This window comes from Hylobates moloch, unplaced genomic scaffold (genome assembly GCF_009828535.3).
Source record: "Hylobates moloch isolate HMO894 unplaced genomic scaffold, HMol_V3 SCAFFOLD_10, whole genome shotgun sequence".
Lineage (NCBI taxonomy): Eukaryota > Metazoa > Chordata > Mammalia > Primates > Hylobatidae > Hylobates > Hylobates moloch.
In genome coordinates, this window is record NW_026652285.1 from 44965254 (window position 1) to 44992444 (window position 27191).

The 27191-nt window shown below is 36.6% G+C and overlaps 1 protein-coding gene across 5 annotated transcripts in view; it reads left to right on the forward strand.

The window, feature by feature from the left end:
* CUNH9orf85 (chromosome unknown C9orf85 homolog) overlaps positions 1 to 27191 on the forward strand; it is a 73641-nt gene that overhangs the window by 16397 nt on the left and 30053 nt on the right. For 2 of the 5 annotated variants that reach the window (XM_058444957.1, XM_032164291.2), the window contains exon 2: positions 19151 to 19257. In XM_058444957.1, coding sequence (XP_058300940.1) covers positions 19151 to 19257 — 107 coding nt within the window. Of the gene's footprint in view, positions 1 to 17111; positions 17261 to 19150; positions 19258 to 20838; positions 21017 to 23260; positions 23953 to 27191 lie in introns of those variants that run through there. The other 3 variants (XM_032164292.2, XM_058444958.1, XM_058444955.1) reach the window with 3 other exon arrangements.

Here is a 27191-nt window from a genome sequence, read left to right on the forward strand (position 1 = left end):
GTAATATTACTAAGACCTTCTTATGATAAAAAGCTTAAAATTAAAAATAGCTGATAAGTTCTTGAAGTAGATTTTTAGTTCATTAGTAAAGTGATATTTGAACTATAGTATTATTTATATAATGTAACATTAAAAACATGGGGTTTCTCCTCTCTGTAAAAAACAGTTAACTGGATTACTTTATTTTCTATCCTTTATCAAGTTACTTGCATTTCATGGCCAGGCACAGTGGCTCATGCCTGTAATCCCAGCACTTTGGGAGGCCAAGGCGGGCAGATCACTTGAGGCTAGGAGTTTGAGACCAGCCTGGCTAACATGATGAAACTCCGACTCTAACTAAAAATACAAAAATTAGTAGAGCATGGTGGCACATTCCTGTGATCCGAGCTACTTGGGAGGCTGAGGCAGGACACTCACTTGAACCCAGGAGGCGGAGGTTACAGTGAATCGAGATTCTGCCACTGTACTCCAGCCTGGGCAACAGAGTGAGGCTCTGTCTCAAAAAAAAAAAAAAAAAAAAGCAATGGCTTATGTGAATATCTGCATGAGCTGTCAATTAGCCCTGGATCTATATGCCTCCTCAATGCAAATTTTTCTAAAAGCTCACTTTGAAGAAATCAGTTAATTTCTTATTTTAAACACTATTTTAACTCTAAGAATATATTGCTTGCTGTTCAGATTTATAGCATGCACTGTGAGGAAGGGACGACGCATCATGAATCTTCTGAATCTTTGAGATGCTTAGCATAGTGTAGAGTACATACTAGCTTGTATTTTTTTGGATTGTTCCTATAGACAACAAAGAGATGGTCATGATACAGACTGTACTTAACTCTAACCTGTGACACATTTTATGGTTTAATGTGTTGGAAGGAGTCCTAAACTTGGAGTCAGGGCCACACCAGGAGTAGACTCTTCACATGGATACTGAGTCACTCTTTATATAACCGTGGGTGAGTTATACCAACTATCTATAAGTTAGAATATCAGTAAATAACACTACCACTTATTTTCCTTCACACAAGGATGATTTGAGAATAAAATGAAAAGAATTGTAGGACAAATTCAGATACAGCAAAACTATAGAAATAAAATGTAGTATTTTATTACAGGTAATTTGCATTCTTCATTAAGAATATATATTAATTTTATCCCTTAGATTTTTATATTCTTGTCACAAAATCCTCTTTCTGTTGTTTCTTTTTCTAAGAGTGAGAAAATGCTCTCAACTGAAGTTAGGCAGGTCACATGTGAATACTGAGCTTTAAACCAAATGAATCATGGTACAATCTAATTTCTTCCTGATGTGAGTTGACTCCTGAATTCATTGTTACCATAAATAGGTTATTCTTGTGACATATTAATATGACCAGAGTGAGGCAACTAACTATCTTTGAGGAAGTTAGTTTTATGATGGTCATTGTCCTCTTACACCTGCCCCAAGTAAATGACTTATGAAGTAGATTTTTTTTAAAGACAAAATCATTTGGTTTGTGGACATTGCCAATTATTATGTTTGGAAGACTTAACTCCATACATCCCTATTAGGAAATAAATCTCATTCTTCTTTTTTGTTTAATACATGTTAAACAATAGTCCATCAGTGGTTTGTCTCTTTTAAGATCACTAACTTGGGGCATACTGTACCGGTTGGACAAGATCTCAAATGGTGACTAACTTTTAATGAGTGCTTATAAAAACATGTGTGTTGCCTCATGACACTACACAATTGCTGCTTTAGTGGTGCTTTTTGCATTCCAGTTGAATTGTACATAGGTTGGCCCATATTGCTCACCATTTAGTTAGATCTTCATTGTTTAGATATCAGTATATTGAAAATCTGGGAACAGCATCATAGAAAACTGTATCCTCCTCTCTTGGAACATTGCTTAGCAAAAATTATGTTTTGTTCTCTAAATGAACTTTTCCAACTTTGAAATTTTGTGACTTTTAAATCATGTATAATACTCTAATGTTATTCTAGGAACAAGCCAGCATGTTTGGCCCTATTTACAAAGCAGTTAATAAACCAGTGTTAGAATAAGTCAAAACACTGTACCAATAAAAATGTGTGCTCTGCCAAGTAGTATATGATTTTTATTTTAACATTTAGAAGATCTGAAAAGCTATAGAACACATGTTCCACTTGTAACTTAATAGCATGCCTTAAACTTAAAGATATCTTTTTATGGATTCTGCCTCTGCTGCTTCTGATTAATTTTGTGACCTCAAGCAAATCTCTTAATTCTTTGAGCCTTGGGTTTCTCATCTGCAAAATGAGGATAATTATACCTACTCCTAGCCACAAGAATGTTGTAAAAATAGCAGGGAGAATTTTTATACAGAATTAGACATGTGGTTTGTAGATTTATGGTAGCAGTCTTTTGAATAAAAATTATTTAGTTTGCTATTATTTTTATAATAAAAACCAAAAGACTTATTTTATAATAAACTTTGTAGATAAATAATTCTTCCCTAAGAATGCTTTTGTCTGGACACCTGACCAAAGTACAGCCATGTTCCTTGCACATAAAATCACTCAGACTTGAGTAAGCAAAAGAACATTGACCAGAAACATAAACAACCAAGCAGAAAACTAAATGATAAGGATACTAGAAGATCTGAGAAGATAGAAACTCATGCATATAGCTATATTTCCTTTAATTTTCATGTGGCTATTCTCTGTTGGAAGATAATATTCCAGGTTCTCTCTTCCCTGTTTTTCCCCAAAATACTTATTACTCTCCTGTTAATTATGATTTGCCACTTTCTGTATATGATGATGAAGGTATGGCTATGTGGACAGTAAAGACAGAAACAGGCCAGGCATGTTGGCTCACACCTGTAATCCCAACACTTTGGGAGACTGAGATGGGAGGATTGTTTGAGCCCCAGGAGTTGGAGGCCAGCCTGGGCAACATAGTGACATAGTGAGACTCTGTCTCTACCAAAAAAAAAAAAAAATAGCCAGGCATGGTGGCACAAGCCTGTGGTCCCAGCTACTAGGGAGGCTGAAGTGAAAGGATCACTTGAGCCTGGGAGGTCAAGGCTACAGTGAGCCATGATCCCACCACTGCACTCTGTCTGGGTGACAGAGCAAGACCCTGTCTCAAAAAAAAAAAAAGAAGACACAAACAAGGGTTGATAATCACTGATCTAGAAATTACCCACATTTCTTAGCATGTTCCTAATTTTAGATTCACTAGCACATTTGGTCTGACCTTTGAACTTACAACTAAGGCAGAGGTAATTCAGTGGGAAGAGTGAGGAAGAAGGAATAGTCTCCCAGCCTTCAAAGTGTTTAGATTTGGCTTAAATTTCAGGAATAGGAATAAAGGCCAGAAAATACTGATATAAACTTTATTTTTTCTGACCATGGAGGAAGTCAATCCAGAAAACAGATGATTTCTATACAGTGCAGTACCCATGTCAATCCATGTCTGAATTAAGGGACTTTAGTCATACAGAGTGAGAATCTGGGAAAAATTACATCTGGGGGTGATGCCTTTTAATACACGATTTTGGAAAAGCTTCTTAAATGATAGCTCTTCTGGATTCCTGACTTATGCCTTTACCATATCTTTTCCTGTCAGTTCAGAGATTATTCTGGAGACTGTTTCTGTATATGCTAGACTAATATATCAGATATCTGAAACAGTCTCCAGAATGTTTAGTCTGTAACTAAACAGTGTTTAGTCTGTAAACACTGTATGTTTCAAAGCTTTCTTTAAGTCACTTGTTTGGAGCTCAAAATTCATCACCCCAAAGTATCAGTGCTCTCAATGGTGAAATTAAAAATCAGTCTAAGATTTAGTTTCCAAACGAAAGGCAGTATGGATCAGTGGGGCAAATGATGAAATTTGGAGTCAGAGGCATGGCCTTGAGCTCTGGTTGTAATATTTGGTAGATGTGTGATCTTGGACAGATTATTAAACCTGCCTGGATTTGTTTCTTCCTATATAAGATAGGAATAGTACTATTCATCCCTCAAGATAGTTGTAAGGAAATGATTTAATTAATTGTAAAAATTGATTTTTAAGCAGAAGGTACGATACACTTGTCAGCGATTTATTATTTCTCACCTACACTAACCAGTGTTGTTTAAACTATAAGAATCATAACTTTCTTTTTCAGGAAAAGTATATCACATCCTTAATAGTATTCCCAGTAGCAGAGGTGAGGTAGGGAACACATTTCTCTAGAAATGTCAGTTTGCTTTAGCTGCCTAGGGCAGTGGTTCTTAGACTTTGGTGTGCTTAAGGATCATCTGGAAAGCTTGTTTAAAATGCAGAATCCCAGGTGCCAGACATTCTTAATCAGTATATCTTAGGGTTGAGTCCAGGAATGATCATTCTTAACAAGCCTCATCTGTGATTCTGATGTATGTGCTCCTCAAATCATACATGAAACTATTCTAGTAATTACCTTCTCCTGTATTTGATGCTCAGATCTGATACTCCAGTCTACATGAGTAGCTTTCCAAGGAGCACACACACTCAGTTTGTACCCATAGGTCTACCTTGCCTTGGGAAATGGTCGGGGGAGGAAGAGATTATTTTCATAGAAGCTCATTCTGTCTGAACTCTTTCTTGGCATTAATCATACCTTGCTTGCTCTAGTGCATCTCCCATCCCTTAACCGTAGGTTGTCAAAGTGTTGTCTATACAACAGAAACTCCTGAGTTATAAAACCACAATCTCAGAAGGTAGGGCCTGGAAATCTGATTTTTGATATAGTCTTCAGTAGGGTCTTATAGACACTAGAGATTGAGAACTGGCTTGACAGTTGCTCTTCTACAGAGTCATGACTTTGCCTCAGCTCTGTACTAGTCATGTTCTGTGTAACCATTTATTGAATCTAGATCATTTCATCTTTATGAGACAATCTACGATAATAAAAAACAAAACAAAAAGAAGCAAACCCTGGGGAAAGAAGAGAATCTGACTTCCAGGGTTACTATCTTATTTGATTCAAATGTTCGGTTTTCAAGAAAAAAATCATAAGCCATAGAAGAAAAGGAAAATATGGCTCATTCAAAGGAAAAAAGTAAATCAACAGAAACTGCCCCTGAAAAAGAAGTGATGGTGGATCTATTAGAACTTTGAAATAGCTGTCCAAAAGATACTCAAAGAACTAAAGAAAGATGTGGAGAGAGTCAAGAAAATGATATATGAATAAAATGTAAATATCAATAAGGAAAAATCCTAAAAAGAAATTCTGGAGCTGAAAGTAGAGTAACTGAAGTGAAAAATTTACTAGAGGGATTCAAAGGCATTTTTGAGCAGCCAGAAGCAAGTATTAGTACACTTGAAGACAGGACAATGGAAATTGTCAGGTATGAGAAACATAAAACAAAAGATTGGAAAAAAGTGAACAGAGTCTAAAGAATCTGTGGGATACCCTTAAGTGGACCAACTTACATATTTTGGGGATTCCAGAAGGAGAAGAGAGAAAGTGGCAGAATATTTGAAGAAATACTGCCTGAAAACTTCCCAAACTTGATGAAAAACATGAATGTAAATATCCAAGAAGCTCAGAGAACTCCAAGTTAGGTGAATTTAGAGACCCACATTGAGATACATTATAATCAAACTGTTGAAAACTAAAGACAAAGAATTTTGAAGGCAGCAAGAGAGAAGTGAGTCATCATTTAGAATAATCCCCGTTATCTGCAGGAGGAAATGTTCCAACTTTTTCCTACTACACAAATTTTACAGATAGATTTGTTCTTACAGTAGATCTTAGCAACCTCAATGCACAATTCTTTTTTTCTAAGTTGAGAGCTTTCACCTTTTCACTTAAAGGAACCACTCTACAGCTTCTCTGTGGCATATATGAATCGCTAGACTGCTCTTGGGCTTTGGGGCCATGTTACGTGTGATAGTAACTTAACACATGGCCAAGGAAGTTATATTCAGGAGATACTTTGTCCCCTGTAGAAACTAAAGATAACATCATAACATATGTCTTTGAGTTGCTTTTTGGAAACCTGGACTCCCACTAGATGGATCTGCTGGCGCATAGACCGCAGATAAGGGGGAACTGAGAACTAAACTCTAACTGCTATTGTTTGTTCTAATTTTCTTTCTGAGGAGCCTTCAGAAGGTCATGCCCATAAACCAGAGCTAACTTTTTTTTTTCTGATCCCGAATTTTTAGACAAAGTTTCACCTCCTTAACCAATCACCAACCAGAAAATATTTGAATCCACCTATGACCTGTGTGCTCCCATTTCAAGATGTCCATCCTTTTTAGTTCAAGCCAATGTATAATCTCCATATATTGATTTATGACTTTGCTTGTCACCCGCCTCTAAAAACCATTACCTGGGCTGGGCATGGTGGCTCATGCCTGTAATCCCATCACTTTGAGGGGCCAAGGTGGGCAGATCACTTGAGGTCAGGAGTTTGAGACCAGCCTGGCCAACATGGTGAAACCCTGACTCTACTAAAAATACAAAAATTAGACAGGTGTTGTGCCAGGCACCTGTAATCCCAGCTGCTTGGGAGGCTGAGGCATGAGAATCACTTGAACTGCACTCTAGCCTGGGCAACAGAGCAAGACACTGTCTCAAAACAAACACTGTCTCAAAACAAACAAACAAAAAATCCTTACCTGTAAGCCATCTGGGAGTTCAGGCTGAGCTGCCCAGTTCTCTTTGTTTGGCACCTTGCAATAAATGCCTCACTTTCTCTTTCTGCTATCAGTATTTGGCTTTGCTGAAAATTTAAACATGTTTTTGCATCAAAAGACACTTATCAACAGAGTAGAAAGGCAACTCATAGAGTGGGAGAAAATATGTACAAATCGTATATCTGATAAGGAATTAATAGCCAGAATATATGGTCGAGAACAGTGGCTCACACCTGTAATCCCAGCACTTTGGGAGGCTGAGGCAGGTGGATCACTTGAGCCCAGGAGTTTGAGACCAACCTGGGCAATGTGGCAAAACCCTGTCTCTACTAAAAAACACAAAAGCTAGGCAGGTGTGGTGCCTTGTGCCTGTAGTCTCAGCTACCCATGAGGCTGAGGTAAGAGGATTGCTTGAGCCTGGGAGACAGTGTATGTAGTGAGCCAAGATGGTGCCATTGCACTCCAGCCTGGGCAACAGAGCAAGACCCTGTCTCAGAAAAAAAAAAAAAATATGCAGAATATATAACTCTATAACTATTACTCAACAACAAAAGAAACAGCCCAATTCAAAAATGGGCAGAGGACCTAAGTAGACATTTCTCCAAAGATATACAAATGGTCAGTAAGCACACAAAAGCATGTTCGTCACTAATCATTGGGGAACTACAGATGAAAACTACAAGATACCACCTCATACTCATTCGGATGACTTATTTACAAACAGAAAGTAACATGTTTTGAGGCTGTGGCAAAATTGGAACCTTTGTTTATTACTCTTCGTGGGAATATGAAATGGCACAGCTGCTCTGGATAACAGCATGGTGGCTCCTCAAAAAATTAAAAACAAAATCATTATATGATCATACGATTTCACTTCTGGGTATATGCCCAAAAGAATTGAAAGCAGGGTCTTAGAGATATTTGTACATCCATGTTCATAGCAGCATTATTTACAATAACTAAAACCTAGAAGCAACTGAAGTATCCATCTAGGGAAGAGTAGATAAGCAAAATATGTTATATACATACAGTGTAATATTAGCCTTAAAAAGGAAGGAAATTCTGACATATTCTACAGCATCAATGAACCTTAAGGACATTATGCTAAGTGAAATAAGCCAGTCACAAAAAGCCAGGCACAGTGGCTCACACCTATAATCCCGTACTTTGGGATACTGAGACAAGAGGATCACTTGAGGCCAGCAGTTTTGAGATCAGCCAGGGCAACACAGCGAGACCCTGCCCCCCCCCCCCCCCCCAAAAAAAAAAAAAGACAAATACTCTGTAATTCCACTTACATGATACTTAAAGTTGTAAAATTATACAGACAGAAAATGGAATGATTGTTGCCAAGGGCTAGGAGGAAGGGAAAATGAGAGTTATGTGTTTCAGATTTGGAAGATGAAAAGAGTTCTGGACATGGATGGTGGTGATGGTTGTACAATATGAATGTATTTAATACCACTGAACTATACACATAAAAATCGTTAAGTTGGTAAATTTTATGCTATGTCTATTTACCAGGGGAGAAACATAGAAAAAAAATAACTGTTGGCTGTTTGGTCTCACTCCCTCCGTCTTTACTCTGTAACCCATCTTCTGTTTGAGAGGCCACTTCAGTAATACAGGTTATATAAGGAAGTAAAGAGATATACAGGTGAAAGAGGAAGAAGTAAAAAAAGTGACCTAAGACTTTTTTATCTAAAGATTTTTAAAGATGAGGTTTGGGACACAGGAGGAACAGATTGTATTGCTAATTGAGTGATTGCTGTTTGGTCTTTGAATTTGAGGTTTCTCAAGGATTTCTGTGAGGAGAAAAATGGGTATCTCGCCTGCAATCTGAGACATCAGAACTTCCAGAGAGACATGAGTTAGCACTAGGGACATAGTTTTGGATGTAATCATTGAGCTCATTGCTGAGGCTGTAGTTATGCATTCAGTTGACCTGGAGAAAATAGTGTGAAAAGAAGGGACTGAACAGGATTGAGAGAGAAAGTTGATGACTAAAAGAAGGAGATGTATTGGCAAAAGATCTTGAGAAGGAGCAAATGGGATTGAAAGTATTACCCTACTTGTAGAGAGTCTTTTTTTTCAGTAAAGACATATTATTTCTAGATAAAACCATTGGCATTCAAAATTTTGAGGAAGGAAAGGTGTGCTTCCCATATTATTGCTGCAACAATATAGCTATTTGTTTCCATTTACATGAGTTTTTCTTGGGTTATTATTTACTACGAGTGACTCATAGTTAATAAGATAGTTCAAAGATAATTTTAAAACATTGCATTGTAGGTCCTTTCTTAAAAATATTTTCTAATGTTCATAACACGCCTTGCTGAATTGGAATGGAGAAAATTAAAAATCTTCATACTAGAGTTCTTCGTTCAAGCTTTTTTTTTGTTTGTTTGTTTTTGTTTTTGTTTTTGTTTTGAGACATGGTCTCACTCTGTAACCAGTGGTATGATCACAGTTCACTGCAGCCTTGACCCTGGCTCAAGCAATCCTCCCACCTCAGCTTGTGGAGTAGCTAGGACCACAGGTGTGCACCACCTTGCCTGGCTAATTTTCATTTTTTTGTAGAAACAGGATCTCCCTATGTTGCCCAGGCTGGTCTCAAACTCCTGGACTCAAGTGATCCTCCCATCTCAGCTTCCCAAAGTGTTGTGATTATAGCCCTGAGCTACCGTACCTGGCCTGTTGAAACTTTCAAAGTTGCGATAGATTTATCATTGCAGTGTTTGTTAGAATGCTTCGCAAATATTTATTTGTTAAAATACAATGCCAACCTATTTTGATTTCCTTAAAACTAAGTGAGAAAAATATACTTGGGAAAATAAAGTTGCTTAAATAGGTTTTCTCAACTGCCAGAAAAAGGTACTGCCACAGCATGTTTCTGCCTGTAGGTAGGTGTGGCTCCACTTTGTGTATGCATTAGGTTTGTCAGTGAAAATCTAGGTAGTTTGCTTGGTTGCTGAAATAAATCAGTGGTTAGTTTGTACACAGACCCTGTCTGCATAATTGCAACTGAATAGCTTTACCCACTTATTGAAAGAATGGTTCTCTGTTTGGGATGATCAGAACTCATTTTATATTCAGTCTTTGGATAAAAATGTGATTGTTCATTTTTGTAGATGTCATTTGTTAAAGATTCTAGCAGTAACAAGGAAAATGGGAGGAGGGAAATAAATATGATTTCTTGACTAGAAAAAGATATTGTGAGTATATTGAACAAGAGGATCATTTTGAGTATTTCTAGTATATACTTTCACTTCTCAGTTTGTTATTGGTGTTTTAAAAACTTTTGATGAATTTAGAGTGAATGGGAGCAAGATGGACTAAACTTCAGAGAATATTATTTTAGCTCACAGTGCAGATCTATATCACCTATACTTTAGATATCTTTTAATTAAATTTTATAGATTAAAAATCAAATATTACTGAAATACTGATATATGTATGCATATCAGGTTTTTTAGGGTAATAAATTTGCTCAACTTGGACTTAAGTTTTTGTGAAGAATTCTTATAAGTGTTGATTTCTCTCTAATTAGCTATGTGGAACAAACGTAATTTCCTAAAAAGAAGTAAGCTAGTAATAACTTTGATTTTATATTTCTCCTGAAATGACAAACCAATTTTACTACCAGAACTCATTTCAAAAGTATTTCTGGGCTATTTGTATGACTAGCTCATTTTGTGAAATAATAAAATACATAAAAATAGTAAGGCTCAGTAACTTGTCCAAATAAGGTATTTTTGAGGATAGTACACATGCAAATTATTACTTCATATCACATTTTAAAAGGGCTTATAGGTTTGAAAGTTTTCATATAGTAGGGGTGTTCTGTCTATAGGAAATGTAGTAAGTTGATTATAGCAAGAATTTTAATTCCTTTTTCAAAAAGGGAACTGTCAGTGTCTTCTATTCTTTTAAAAAATCTTAACTGCCAGGATAAAAAAGTGAAGCAAGTTTTTATGGACAGTAGTAGGAAACATTTGCCTCACTATCCAAATAATTATGTGTACTCATTCTAAGTTTGGTCTTTTTTTAAAAATACAGGTCAGTTGAATTGAGTAATAATGCACAAATTTGAGACTTGTTGTATACTATTATAATAAATAGCAACAATGTTTACAAAATAAAATCATTTTGTAATGATTTCTGTATTGGTACAGTGGCAAATAAAACAAGAACATGAACCATTTTTTTCTCTTATTCTTATCCATACATGTAAACTCTTTTTAGAGAAGCTTAATAAAGGAGTAGTACGCGCTTGACCAAAGAAAGGGACATTTATTTTTTACAATGAGATTTTGCATCTCATAAAATTGCTTGTATTTTCTTACAATGTTGTTCATATGGGACCAGAACTTGTTATGTATAAATATAATGGGATGAGAATTTACATGTTTATTAGAAGTTTTCTGATATTTATACGCCAATATATTTAAAATATATATATTCAGAAATTGGAAACATTTAAACTGTCAAATAGTAGATAATAGGTTAAGTAAATGATAGTATTACTCTGAGAGACTATAATACATACAATAAAGACATGCTTTGAAAGTATATATATTAATATGGAAAAATGAATAATAAGTTATAAAACAACATGTGGAAAAAATGTGAACTTACATAAATATATACTTGAAGTGCTGCAAAGTATAGAATCTCTGAGTGATAGGACTTGTCTTTATTCTTTATCCGTATTTTTATAAAATTTCTATATTTTGAATATTTATATGTAAAGACTCATATTGTTTTAGCTCTATAAAATTGATCTGTAGAGGTATTTTTCATCTATAAAAGTAATAAAGTCCAGTAAAAAATAATGTATATACAATACTATATTATTGTATGATTTTCTTATGTGTGATTTTCTTATTATTGTATGACTTTCTTCTCTTGTGCTCTTCTAAGATAAATAAATTCTCCAGCACCTGAGAACCAAAACAGACAAAACCAAAACCAAAGACATTGGAAAAAAAACTCCAAATTACTATAGAGTATGATTCCTCATGCATATATATTCCGAAATCATTAACCAAATGCTAGCATATGGAATTCATCAATGTATAAAAAGGACAATATATTACAAATGACTGGGGTTTATCTAATAAGAAATGGAATGTTCATGGACTGAAAGATTGAGGGTTGTTAAGATGTCAGTTCTTTCCAAGATTGATTTACAGTTTCAGTGTAATCCTAATCAAAATCATAGCAGGGTTTTTTGTTGTTGTTGAAATCAACAAACAGATTCTAAAATTTATATAGAAAAGCACAGGAATTAGAATAGCCAAACAATTTTGGAAACAAAAAAAGTTGGAAGAATTGAAGTACTGATTTCAAGACTTACCATAAAGCTACAGGAATCAACACAGGGTGGTATTGGTGAAAGACTAGACACATAGATTAATGTGACAGGATCTGAATCCAGAAATAGATCTTACACATACTTAATTTTTGAGAAAGGTACAAAGGCATTTCAATGGTACTGGAACAATTGTACATCTGTATATAATTTTAAAAGAACCTCTACTTGGATTCTGCACTGTACAATCAAAAATTAACTCAAAATAGATAATAGACTAAATGTAAAACATAAAATTACTGAACTTGCAGAAGAAAACAGATTAAGATCTTTTTTATTCAAGAGTCAAAAAGTATGGTTCATGAAAGAAAAAAATTGATAAATTGTTCTTTGAAATTAAAAAGATCTGCTCTTAGGAAAAACTATTAAGATAATGGAAATGAAGAATTAAAAAAAAAAGACGCAAAAGATTTGAATAGACACTTAACCAAAGAAAATAAAGGGTGGGGCCAGGCACAGTGGTTTATGCATGCAATCCCGACTACATGGGAGGCTTAGGCGGGAGGATCAATTGAGCCCGGGAATTTAAGTTTGCAGTGAGCTATGATCATGCCATTGCGCTCAAGCCTGGGCAACAGAGTGAGATTTTGTCTCTTAAAGAAACAAACAAAAAACCCACGATGGCAAGTAAACACATCAAAAGATGTTCAACATTTTTAGTTATTAGAGAAATGTACATTGAAATCATAATGAAATAACACTACATACCTATTTGAATGGCTAAAATAAGAAATAAAATTTCAAGTCCAGGAAATAATATACAAAAACTGGATCTTCATATATGGCTGGTGTGAATGCAAAATGGTACAGCAACATTGAAAAACTAATAGTTTCTTATAAAATTAAGCATTCCATTATACAACCCAAAAATATCATTCCTAGTAATTAAGCCAAGATAAATAATATGTCCACACAAAAACTTGTATGCAAATATTTATTAGCACTCCAAACTAGAAACAACTCCAACTGTCCTTTAATTGGTGAATTGAATAAACATTATGGTAATTTATACAATGGAATACTATTCACCAATAAAAAGGAATGAGCTCCTCAAATGGCTGTATACTTAACCATTTCATTTACACGACATGCTGGAAAAGACAAAACTGTAGGAGCAGATTTGAAATCATTATTACCTCGGAGGTAGTAGAAAGGATTGACAACCAAGGGGAATTAGAAAACTTTTTGGAGTGATGAAAGTATTGGAAGTTTGGTTGTCAGATTCATTAGAACTGTATACTTAAAATGGTTGAATTTTTTGGTATGTATGGACTTCTCAAAACTGATTTAAGCTGACAATCTTTTTAAAAAAATTAATATAGAAAGAATAGAATTCAAGTTAGCATTCTTCATCGCTTGGTAAAATGAATGATTCAGGCAAAGATCATAAGTGGATGCTAAAACCATGAGGGAAAGTGTTACTGTGGTACAGTACATTAACATGGCCTCCATAGATTATTGTAGTCGTAATTTGAAGAGATCTGGGTCACCACCTTAAGCAAGTTATCAAATTCAGCATTGCTGACAAGGCAAGAACTGGACAGTATGTGCCTCCTGACTTGGAGTAATATGAAGTACACAACAGTAGCAGCGTCACCTATGAATTATTCTGATCCAAAAAATATTTAAACTGGATATAATTAAGCCTGTAAACCTAACTTCCACTTTACAGGAAATAAAGCAATGAGTTAAATTACAGCATGAGAAAATGGACAAATCCAGAATGTAGGATATTCTCTAAAATGACTTGCTTGTTACTTTCAAAAAATATTCATGTAATAAGGGATAAAACATAAATAGCTGAAAAGAGAGATAACAGATAAACAGTACTTGAATACGGATTGGTCCTGATTTGGGGAGGAAAAAACAGCTCTGAAAGCTGTTTTGGAGCAGTTGAAATTTCAATATAAATTGACTACATTCAGTGACATTAAGGAGTTATTTTTCATTTTTCTTAGGTGTGGTGACAATATTGTGGTTAAGCACGAGAAAGTCTTTATTGCTAGGATATGATGAGTATTAAGAGGTGAAATGTCTTGATATCCCTAAGTTATTTTACCTGTACCCATACACACAAAAAGCAAAAAGGTAAGAAGATGTTAATAGTTGTCTCTGGGAGTGTGTCTATGTATGCATTAGTATTATTGTTTTCACTGTTTTCTGCAAGTTTGACATTTCTCATAATAGAAGGGAATGCTTTTAGAGCTAAGTTGAGAGAAATAGTGTTTATTGAAGATGGCCTTATATGTAGTGCATTCCTGTAGATCCTGTGACTATCAGGGATCTGTACCTACATTGTACACCTAAGAATAACTTTATTGCACTCTGTTTTGGCATTATAACACTGGCCTACATTGAGAACCAGGATAGAAAACTGTTCTGTGAAATGCTTTGTGTTGTAAGGACGTTTTTGAGAGCATCGCTTACTGTATCACATGGTATGGGAAAGATGAAACTTTGCATTTCAGTAACAAGAATACTTGTGCTGCTTCTGAGAAACTGGATTTTTGGCATGTTACAGACAATGAGTTATGTTTTACTGGGTGCTAGAAAGCTCAGATTTCATTTGTGGCCCATCTCTAACAAGTGCACTTTCCAGCTGCACTCCTGACTGCTTTGTAATTTCCCTCCTGCCCTTACTTTTCTCTCATTCTGATTCCCTCATCTATTTTTCAGTTGTGTTTTGTAAGATACTTTATGTCCAACAATGTTCTAGCCATATTTAAAGGAATTTAAATAATGTAGTTTATGATTTGAAACTCACAGGCTAAAGCCAGGTGCTGTGGCTCACACCTGTAATCCAAGCACTTTGAGAGGCCAAAGTGGGCGGATCACTTGAGGTCAGGAGTTCGAGACCAGCCTGGCCAACATGGCAAAACCCTGTCTCTACTAAAAATACAAAAATTAGCTGGGCGTGGTGGCGTGTGCCTGTAATCCTAGCTACTCAGGAGCCTGAGGTAGGAGAATCACTTGAACCTGGGAGACGGAGGTTGCAGTGAGCCAAGATCATGCCACTGCACTCCAGCCTGGGCAACAGAGTGAGACTCCGACTCAAAAAAAAAAAAAAAAAAAAGAAAGAAGCAGCCTAAAAGTCAGATTTTCACGTTATTGTTATTAGTCACGTGAGTTCTTGCCCCCAAATCCAGGGATCTTTTATCCTCTAGCCAAATTTATTATAAGGGACTGTTTCCAGCAACTTTCAAAGTACATACTTTTAAATATGATTAAATAAGATATAAAAGTTTCTATTTCTGGAGTAACATTGTTATAGCAGTAGTAGCATAAAATACCTTATTTTAGGAGAAGAGTACTGCAGGGAAAAGAACAAAGCCAGTTTATGGAAATAGATTTTTAGCATTGGAATTGGCATTGGCATTTTTCTTTGAGAATTTCATTTTTTTAATTCTGTTTTTGTTTGTTTTTTGTTTTCAATTAAGAGGAGTAAATAGGCCTTTGTTTTACCTTTGGAAATTCTGAAAGAATTATGTATAAAAAAAATCCTAAGGAAAAATTATTTTAGTTGCTTTTGAATGGTATTCAAATTTCTTTTCACCTACCGTAGTATCTTCCTTCTGTTAAATGATACTTTATATTTTATAAAATATTTTTCAGCATCAGCATGTTGATACAGATATAATATTTACAATTTGCTTGCTACCTTCTTGGGAGTTGAAGTCCTTTCTCGCCCAGCTTCTTTTTTTTGTTGTTTTTTGTTTTTTGTTTTTGAGGAGTTTCGCTCTTGTTGCCCAGGCTGGAGAGCGATGGCACGATCTCAGCTCACTGCAACCTCCAAATCCCAGGTTCAAAGGATTCTCCTGCCTCAGCCTCCAGCGTAGCTAGGATTACGGGCATGCGCCAGCACCTCAGCTAATTTTGTATTTTTAGTAGAGACGGGGTTTCTCCATGTTGGTCAGGCTGCTCTTGAACTCCCGATCTCAGGTGATCTGCCTGCCTCGGCCTCCCAAAGTGCTGGGATTACAGGTGCAAGCCACCGCACCTGGCCCTTTCTCACCCAACTTCTGTATGGCATTACTGTGTTAAAGATACATTGTTTGACAACAAATAGAATGCTTAAAGCACCAGTAACAACACTTACTTTAAAATATATGTTGTATGGGCCGGGTGCGGTGGCTCATGCCTATAATCCCAGCACTTAGGGAGGCCAAGGCAAGTGGATCACTTGAGGCCCAGAGTTCGAGACCAGCCTGGCCAAATGGCGAAACCCCATCTCTACTAAAAATACAAAAATTAGCTGGCATGCTGGTGCACGCCTGTAATCCCAGCTGCTCAGGAGGCTGAGACAGGAGGATTGCTTGAACCCAGGAGGCAGAGGTTGCAGTGAGCTAAGATTGCCCCACTGCACACCAGTCTGGGCAACAGAGCGAGGCTCTGTCTCAAAAAAAGAAAAAAGTTGTAGGAATGAAGGCTAAGACATTAAGACGTTATGTATATATTAAGTAGGCATGTTTTTTGATGTTCCTTAAGTTTATTCTAACTTTGAAAAGTATTCATTTGATAAGTAAGGGTTTCTTCTTTCACTGATTCCTAAGTTCAGTGGACTCTTCCACTGAAGATTTTTTTTTTTCTTCACAAATCTGGAAAGTAGCTTGTTGAACGAACTAAATGACCTTTATAGGCTTTTGTATTTATAAAACTTTTGATTTTATATTTGGACAGACTTAAGTTTTAACCTTAATTACTATGATCTTCTACCATGAGGGATATACTAAAAGTAATTGCTAAAATAGGGTTAATTGTAAATATAAATGTGAATAAGGTTAGATTGTCATTTCCTTTCCCCCAGGCAGAAGGATTCCTAGAACTAGGATTAACTTTCTTTGCTCACATCTCTGGAATTCAGTTCTGTTTTGCCAAAGAATGGTAAAACAGGTATATACTTTTCTTTCTTCTGCACCTATTTTTAAGTGAAAAGTACTATTCTTTCTCATTCTTACTCTTACTAATTTCTTAACACATAAACATCAAGTTTAATTTGATAGTAGTGCCTGTTAGTCATGTGAACCCTGTACAACATATCTATTTATACTGCTTCACACATCACTCACAGGACAAGTTCCCACAAAGACCTGTTTTGTTCTACTGTTGATCCACCCTAAAGAAACCAGTTTCCAAACTGTGCACAGCTTTGTAAATCAAGATGAACTGGTCAGAAATTGGATACAGAAACAAACAAGGAACCAAAGAATGCTTCCTAGTTAACAAGCAGAATGTGTTATATACAATAAAATTGCAGGTAATGAAATGTCTGTGTTCTAAGAATGTTCCAATTAGGAATTTAATATCACATTCATATTGAAGTCATAGTTCAAAGTCATTCAGTTAAGGAAATATAAGTAATACTTAGTAAGATATTCTAGACAACAGAGAAGACAAATGATGAATGTGAACTTTGATTCTGCATTTCTTAGCTAGCTTTGTCCATGATAACTATTAATAAGTACAAAGGTTGAGAGGACGAAGAGTTTGGTGTGTAGGTACAGATTTCCTTCTTTCTGGCAACAGTTAGGGGCCTAGAGTAAGGAGGGGATATAGTAGCATGCAGAACTGGGACTCTCCATCTATGTCCAGAAGGAAGGAATGCACCCATACACAATTTGTAAGTAACAGAATGTATTTCTCATCACAAAGTTAAACATAATATATTCACACTTCCTGATGGTGAAGATTCCTTGAAGAGAAAAATTAAATAAAATGAAATACATTCACAGCTTAATTTATGGTTTTTCACAATATTCCTAAAATATTTTCTCATTGAATAAATGTTTTATCAAATATTTTATCTTTTTGTTTAGAACTTTCAAGAATATCAAGTTCTGTTCAAAAATTGTTTCTTTCAGATGATCTGATGTAAACATTGTGCTTTTAACTTAATATCTAATAGCCTCCCAAAGAATCTGCATACTTGTGATGCATTTCTTTCTCCCCTTGAGAAATTTTAAAAGAAAACAAAAGAAGCAAAGAAAATTTTAAATGTCTTCTGCTCATTATTCCAACAATAGGCAAAGACCAAGCTTCCACAGCCAAAGCAAACTAGAGAATTGTCAGAGTACTCAGTGAAAATATATAGTCTGTGTCCTCAATCAAATGAGTATGTTACAAAAATATAAAACTATTAGAGAAAATACATGACACATTTAAATTTTTCCTGTCTTCCTTCTTCCCCAACACATTTTGAAAAGAAAATTACAATAAAAAAGCCCTTTCTCCACCACAGATATTTACATACGAATACATATTTTTTAAGTTTGAAGAAACCAAGTTAGTAGGGGGAACTTTTCTAAAACTTTTTTAACATGAGAATTCAAAAGCATAAAATTGAAAAATGAAATGCCTTTTTGCTTCCAGCTGCTTCTCCCTGGCACCCTTTCCTCAAATTTCAGCCTCTGTTCTCTTCAACAAACTGACAGTTCAGGACAGCCCAATTTCTCAGTTTAATTCCAACTCATGGGGAGGATTTGAATTGTTGAAATGATAGTCTTCAAATACGAGCAAGATTTTCTTTTTTATTATTATGTTTTTATCGAGATATAACTTACATACTATGAAATACACATATCTTAACTGTGCAGTTTGAGTTTTGACACATACATACATCAGAATCAATGGGAAGGTTAAAAATTTTCTAGATGAGGGCCAGGCCCCAGTGGCTCGTGCCTGTAATCCCAGCACTTTGTGAGGCCGAGGCGGGTGAATCATATGAGCTCAGGAGTTCAAAACTACCCTGGGCAACATGGTGAAACCCTGTCTCTACTAAAATACAAAAAATTAGCTGGGCATGGTGGCACGTGCCTGTAATCCCAGCTACTCAGGAGGCTGAGGCGGGAGAATTGCTTGAGCCCCGGGAGGTGGAGGTTGCAGTGAGCCAAAATTGTACCACTGCATTCCAGCCTGGGCGACAGAGTGAGACTCTGTCTCAAAAAAAAAAAACAAAAAAAGAACCATTGCCTTTGTAAAAAAAAAATAACAAATTGAGTAATATACATAAAAATACATAATATATCATAAATTGTTATGCAGATTAAGGTTCAGTTATATTTTAAAATTTACATCTCATACACTCTTATGGGATTTGCAATGCTGGCTCACATGTGAAATTCTCAATTTGTCTTTGTTTGTTTTTAAGAAAATTAATGCAAAACTTCATGATGGAGTATGTCAGCGCTGTAAAGAAGTTCTTGAGTGGCGTGTAAAATACAGCAAATACAAACCATTATCAAAACCTAAAAAATGGTGAGTTAAGATTCTTCATTACCTTACTTGGTGGTATATGTATCATAGTTTATTATTTCATTTCCTGATTTTCAAGATTTTGTCCAAATAAATGTTAAAGTAAATAATGAAAAAATTCCATTCTCCCCTATAGAATTTCATCTTGTGTGCTGAATCTTGGTTTGTGAAGGCAGGCAGATTTAAAATGTAAATTCATCATTTCCTGCCCCATTCTTTCATAAATATGCATCATTTGTATAGAACTTTATTCATGAAAGGTGGGTTAGGGCTGAGAAGAGAGTATTTGTTTTCTACAGTTCTGTCTCCCACTGATAAGGTAATACTATGCACCATAAATTATCAATTCTTAAAACGGATCAGACCTTTAGACCTTTTAATTCAACTCATGAAGATTACAGAAATGGCTGAGGTTAAATATTAGAAGTGAATCACTAGATTGATAACTTATTATTTCTTTGGGAATAGAGATCTAAATGAAGATACTAGATTTTGTTTCTGATCCTGCCATCCCTAACTCCTTTTTTTCTTTCTTTCTTTCTTTTTTGAGATGGAGTTTTGCTCTTGTCACCCAGGCTGGAGTGCACTAATGCAATTTCAGCTCACTGCAACCTCTGCCTCCCAGGTTTAAGCGATTCTCCTGCCTCAGCCTCCCGAGTAGCTGGCATTACAGGCGCCCGCCACCATGCCTGGCTAATTTTTTTGTATTTTTAGTAGAGACGGGGTTTTGCCATGTTGGCCAGGCTGGCGTCAAACTCCTGACCTCAGGTGATCCGCCCGCCTAGGCCTCCCAAAGTGCTGGGATTACAGGCATGAACCACCGTGCCCAGCCTTAACTCTTGTGTAATTCTGGGGTTCTCTTATATCAGCCTTCTGTGTATCCTCTACAGCTCCCTGACATCCTTCAGCTCAGCTGTGTAAGGACAATATTGGAGAGTAATTGCTGCATGAAAGAGAAAAGTGATTATCTTAAATAAAAATTAGCATTTTTCCTTTTACATTATAAGATTTAATTTGGTAATCTATATAGTAGCTATTTAGACTATATTTGCTCTCAGTTGCCTTATTTTTCTGACTATTCAATAGTTTCATCATCTTTGAATGCATTTCTTCCTTTATGGGAAAAAATTTTGCTTACAGTTTAGAAAATCAGCCTAAATAATAGATACAGTACGACCTTTGTTTATATCTACTAAAAAATTGTGTCAGCCTTTTGCAAATCTGAAACTCAAGATATAAAATAATTTGTTTACTTCAAAATATTTAAACACTGAAAGGCAAAAGTGTTAAGGAAGGATAAACTAACTTAAGCTTTTTAGATTTTTTTTTTTTGTACCCCGTTTTGGAGCAGTCTACTATTTATTACAGGTATAGTTGACCCCCCTTTTATTTTATTTTATTTATTTATTTATTTTGAGATAGGGTCTCGCTGTGCCACCTAGGCTGGAGTGCAGTGACATAATCTTAGATCACTGCAACCTCCGCCTCCCAGGTTCAAGCAATTCTCCTACCTCAGCCTCCTGAGTAGCTGGGACTACAGATACATACCACCATGCCTGGCTAATTTTTGTATTTTTTTGGTAGAAACAAGATTTCACCGTGCTGGCCAGGCCGGTCTCGAACTCCTGACCTCAAGTGATCCACCCACCTCAGCCTCCCAAAGTGCTGGGATTACAGGGGTGAGCCACCCCCCACCCCGCTTTTAAATAGTTTTACCAGCTTCTTGCACCTTTTAGTCTTTTCTTCCTATTCTCTAGCATTTCCTCCCAAAAGAAAACACTTTTAAACAAGTCTGATGAGTTTTATGCTTAGTGGCCCAAATTAGCAGTAAGGAAATTTGGCAACTATTTGCATTACCCAATTTTAGATTTCCATGAATGAATTGTGTTCTCTGCTAGAGTAATTAGATGTTGATTGCAAAACAAATCATGTAGTTTTAGTTAATAGGCCTCATACAAGATTCGTAGCTTTCTGAATATTTTCAACAAGTTTTTATTCCTATAAAGGTATTTTAAGATTTCATCATCCATCTCCATTTTCTCTTTATAGTGTTGTTTCCTAAAAGAAGTTGAAGTGTAGGCAATAAACAACATTTATGTAGTCACAGCATTTTAATAGATTAGTGCTGTGTAACAAAGGAAATGATTTTAAAACATTCCTGCCTTATCCATCGGTATTTAAATCTCTTACCTTTAATATGTGCTAAGTCCTATATGTTTATCTTCATTTTGAATGTGTCAGTGTGTAAAAGATCACATCAGTTATTGTAAATTTTCCAGATGCTATATTTTGCTGTAGAACTTCTGAACTTATGTATTTTTTTTTCTCGCGACAGAGCAAGACTCCATCTCCAAAAAAAAAAAAAAGAAAAAGAAACTGCTAGTTAAAACAAGATCTTGTAGAGGAGGAAAAAAGTCCTTTCCTTCTACCAGTCTAAGTTCTCACCCTTGGCTCTCTAACAAAAACCAGATTAACAAGAGAAAAATATACAGATTTATTTAATGTAAGCTTTTTGTGACACCAAAGCCTTCATAAGGAAACAAAGACCCAAAGAAATGGGTAAACTTGTGTGTTTTTATGCTAGGTTTGATGAGGAGTGGAAAATCATGGGAAAAATGTGATAGGGGACATAAACAAAGGGCTAAGCGTAGTAAACTAAATGAGCTAAGGGTAGTAAACTAAACAGCAGGGCTTGTTCATTCAGATTCCTCTTACTGTTCCTCTGTTTTTGGAGATAAGCATGGTCCTTTCTCTAGGTATAGGAAGGGCACCTCTCATATTAGGGTCTTATGGCCTACTTCAGGGGTGGATCAGAGAGTCCTTCCTACATTTGCTGTTTGTCACATTTCTTTAGCTCAAAATACTCAGTATGCCAAAGCACCATATTTTGGGGTAGCATGTTCTGAATCCCATCAGACTAAACATATTACTTAGGAGGTTACTTGCCTGGCCTAGAACATCATGTATTTCAGATGGTCCTGAACACATGGCACATTAGACATATTGGAAAGTCTAGCTTTCAAACTCCAATCCAGGATTGAGAGTGTTATAGAAAGTAAAACTCACTTATATGCATTCACTTCACTTTCTCTGCATATTAAGACTTGACCAACATTGTAAGGGATTTGAATCCATTGCTTATGCTGATGGTAGCATTACTTGTCTTAAAATGTTTAATGTTTTGTTCAAGCTAATCACTTATGAATTAAATTTGTCATTTGTTAGGGTTTGTATATGAATTTTACTGGATATATCTTTTGTCTTTGTTTTTTTTGAGGCAGAGTCTCACCTTGTTGCCCAGGCTGGAATGCAATGGTGCGGTCTCAGCTCACTACAGCCTCCGCCTCCTGGGTTCAAGCGATTCTCCTGCCTCAGCCTCTGGAGTAGCTGGAACTACAGGCACACACGTGCCACTGTGCCCAGCTAATTTTTGTATTTTTAGTAGATACAGAGTTTCACCAGGTTGGCCAGGCTGATCTTGAACTCTTGACCTCGTGATCCACCCGCCTTGGCTTCCCAAAGTGCTGGAATTACAGGCATGAGCCACCACACCCAGCCTTGGATATATCTTTTGTATAAAGATTTATTTTTCTGGCATGCTGAGTATTTCCATCAGTTAAAATGTTGAATATTATTTCATGTGTCTATCTGTTGCCACAAATTGTGTAACTAACTGATGTAGATAAAGAAATGTTCTGCACAACATAAAATATAGGGTATGGTGGGGCTTTTTATAAGTGACGTTTCTTTTAGAAGTAATAATATCCTGGATATTAGGAAAATTAAAACTTTTTCTCCCATTTGTTTATCTTGTGAATCACCAAAAACCACGCGTTAATTAGCAAATTTCCATTTGTTCATGGGATCCGATGCCAAAAGTTAAATCAAAGAAAAAGAGTTTGACATCTAAACTCTTCAAACTTACCTGTTTCAACCATGGGAAACAAAAATTATACTGCCTTTGTAGCTGACAGAATATTTCATGTTTCTCTTTTTCTTTTTTCAGTGAGGTGACATGCTGCAATATTTTTATAAACATGTTCTTTATGGAATTTTCTCTCAGTTACTGAATACAACCCTGGACCATCTCCAGAGACGTTTTAGAAAACAATAAATGTCCTAACTTAAGTTGGAAGAGAGATGAATTGAAAATTATGTGTGTACTGAAGGAGGATAGGATGATGGCTATGAAAGACAAGGGCATCTTACTTATCAGCGATATATAAACAGTGTGACACTGGTACTGTCCTTTGACATAATGAGATAAATATCTCTGACTACTCAAAGCTTTAGGTCTTCATAGAAGTAAAGTGATAAGCTCATAAAGATAAAAGCACCAAGACCAGCCACCACCCTTAATTGGAAGTCAGCATAATCTGTACCAAGATCCCCCTACCCATTTCTTAAGGCCAGTACCTACTACTCCCTGGGGGAGGGCCGCAATGGTGCTGTCGACATCTCCCTTGACATAGAATGGCATAAGCATTGTTAGACTTGAAAAAGAGGGTTCAGACTTTAAGCTTATTCATATATGTAAGAATTAGGGTTCAGGAAAAGTCTAAATCTTTTTGTATAAAGTTTTATTTTTCAAGTGCCTTGTTTTTTACTTTTGAAAAATAACCCCAAAATAAATGAAAACCATTCATTACCATTCCTGGTCAATCCCAAGTCATTCATGAACACTGTAAATAATCTCAATATGGGGCTGAATTGTTGGAGAAACGAGATCTTATAAATATAAAACAATCCCAGTCAGTAATGCCTATGAAAAAAATAAACGTAAAAATATATTAAATAATTTGTATAAATCTTAAGGAAGGAATCTTGATATTTTTATACCTAAAAGTCATTATAGACATTTATATATTTTTCCAGGTACTAGAAATATAAATGTTTAAAAGATTTTGTCACTTTCCTCAAGCAGTGCAAGGCCAAATGAAATTAGTTCTTTTCTTTATTCTGGGCTCAGAAGGATTATACTTCTTAAACCAGGACAAAACTAAAGCAGATGGAGGTGAGATTCAAATGCAAATTGATTGGATTCCAAAGCCTTGTTTTCCTTTTCTCTCAGTGATTTCTCAGCATTGTATTATTCAATTCAGAAAGTCCTTTTCTCCTCTTCACCTGGACCTAATGCTTCATTAATTTTTACAAATATCACCTATCTTGTTTATGGACATTGTCTGCTGTTGAGTACCACATATCCTGCTGAAGACCACCCTGCTTTTATTTATTTATTTATTTATTTATTCTATTTTTTGAGACGGAGTCTCGCTCTGTCGCCCAGGCTGGAGTGCAGTGGCACAATGTCAGCTAACTGCAAGCTCCGCCTCCTGGGTTCACACCATTCTCCTGCCTCAGCCTCCCGAGTAGCTGGGATTACAGACGCCCACCACTACACCCGGCTAATTTTTTTTGTATTTTTAGTAGAGACGGGGTTTCACCGTGTTAGCCAGGATGGTCTGGATTTCGTGACCTCGTGATCCGCCCACCTCAGCCTCCCAAAGTGCTGGGATTACAGGCATGAGCCACCGTACCTGGCCCAGCCTGCTTTTATTTTTTAATACATATACCTGTGGAAAGATAAATAGATTTTGCTTTCAGGCCCTGAAATGCCTATGCTGGTACCTAGAAACCTTTTTTGACTTTTATTTCAGGTAACCAAGCAACCTTTTCTCCTATTAATTTAGAAATGTGGCAGACAAATACCCCCATTTATGTGAGAATCTCGAGCCTGCTTCTTTTCTCTACCTATTAAAAAAAAAAATCACCAGCATTATAACGTTAGCCCATGTTTAACCTTGCCATAGTAGTAGAAAAGAAAAGAGAAGCTGGTATAAAACAGCACAGTCCTCAAACAGATTGGGGTCTGAGCTTGGAACTGGACCTGTGAATTCTTTACATCTGTGGTTCTCAGTTAAGGAGGTGGCTTGAGGATGGTTTGTCCCCAGGAAGGGTGCTACTGACACATAGTGTAAAGAGACCAGGGATGCTGCTAAACATCCCACAGTACACAGGACAGCCCACCACAATAAAGAAATATCCAGCTCAACATGTCAAGAGTGTCTTGGTTGAGAAGCCTTGCTCTGTACCGAATAGATAGATACTCACAAAGCCAAGGCGCTGAAACATCCTGTATCTTAGTTCAGTGGTTTTCAAACTTTTCAGCTGTCACATTCTTTAATAAAACGCTTATCTAGGAGTCCCATGAATACAACAGGCTAAAACAGAACTGCCCTAAATGGGGAGAAGGGAGCCCAGACCTTACATGCTGTGTGATAAATGTTCATTGAAAGTAGATTTCATCATAAAAATATTTCAAGTGAAGGAGGAAAGAGAATATAACCTGCCTTGGAACCAGCATTACTCTAGAGATGTCTGGCCTGAGAGTTTCATGTCATGAGGATGCTTTATTCCTTTAAAAACTGTTTCCTTTTCATTAAATATTTTAATTGAACAGAGTCACTCTTCTGGCCCTCACATCCAGGTTTAACCCCTCCAGATTTATTGCCTCTCAACTTTTATTCCCACTGATTACCCAAGTGTACCCCTTACCTATTCATACTTCATTGCATTGAATAAGTAAATTCTCCTCTTTTAAATTTATCATTGCATCTCATCTCACCTCTACTCAGACACCTCTGTGGTTTCAGAGTTGACTAAACCAGTGGTTTAAAAAAAAAGTGGGGGAGGGAGGCAGGCACAGTCGCTCACACCTGTAATCCCAGCACTTTGAGAAGCTAAGGCAGGAGGATCACTTGATTCTAGGAGTTTGAGACTAGCCTGGGCAACATAGCAAGACCTCATATCTACAAATAATTTTAAAAATTAGCCAGGCATGCTGCCACGCACCTGTGGTCCTAGCTGCTGGGGAGACTGAGGCAGGAGACCGAGGCTGGAAGATAACTTGAACCTGGGCAGTCAAGGCTGCAGTGAGCTGTGATCACACCACTGCACTCTGGCCTGGGTGACAGAGCAAGACCCCAGCTCAAAAAAAAAAAAAAAAAAAGCGTATTTTACATAAGTTGAGTCAAGGGCTCCAGTGGTGATGGGTGGGACTCCAGCAGCAGGAGGCTAAGAGAGCTTTGTCACCAGAGAAGTTCTGCTTTTATATGTCTACTATAATGTGAGAGTTGGCTGGGGGAATTGGTTGGTCGGGGGGAGGGGGTCCTCTAGACTAGGGAAAAAGGTGTTACTATTTGGGAGAAAATGAGATGGGGGGCTGAGATGTTGCCAAATAGGTTATGTTACAGGACAGGGGTCCCAATCCAGACCCCAGGAGAGGGTTCTTGGATCTCGTGAAAGCAAGTTTATTAAGAAAATAGAAGAATAAAAGAATGGCTACTCCATAGACAGAGCAGAGCCGGGGGCTGCTGGTTGCCCATTTTTATGGTTATTTCTTGATGATAAGCTAAACAAGGGGTGGATTATTCATGTCTTTCCTTTTTAGACCATGTAGGGTAGCTTCCTGACATTGCCATGGCATTTGTAAACTGTAATGGTGCTGGTGGGAGTGTAGCGGTGAGGACAACCAGAGAACATTCTAGTGGCCATCTTGGTTTTGGTGGGTTTTAGACAGCTTCTTTACTGCAACCTGTTTTATCAGCAAGGCCTTTATGACCTGTATTTTGTGCTAATCTCCTATCTTATTCTGTGTCTTAGAATGTCTTAACAACCATCTGGGAATGCAGCCCAGTAGGTCTCAGCCTCATTTTACCCAGCTCCTATTCAAGATGGAATTGCTCTGGTTCACACACCTCTGATAGTTATGCCACCATAAGGCTGTTTTCCTAACCATGTGCTTGCTCCCTCTTTGCTACAAAGCTTTCTTGTAACTAAATTAGCCAAACCAAGAGGTTAAAGATAATATTTTATTAACCAACCCCTTTCCTTTTTTTTAGCCTCTATTTTTAAAGGGAAGAATTTCTATACCCCTA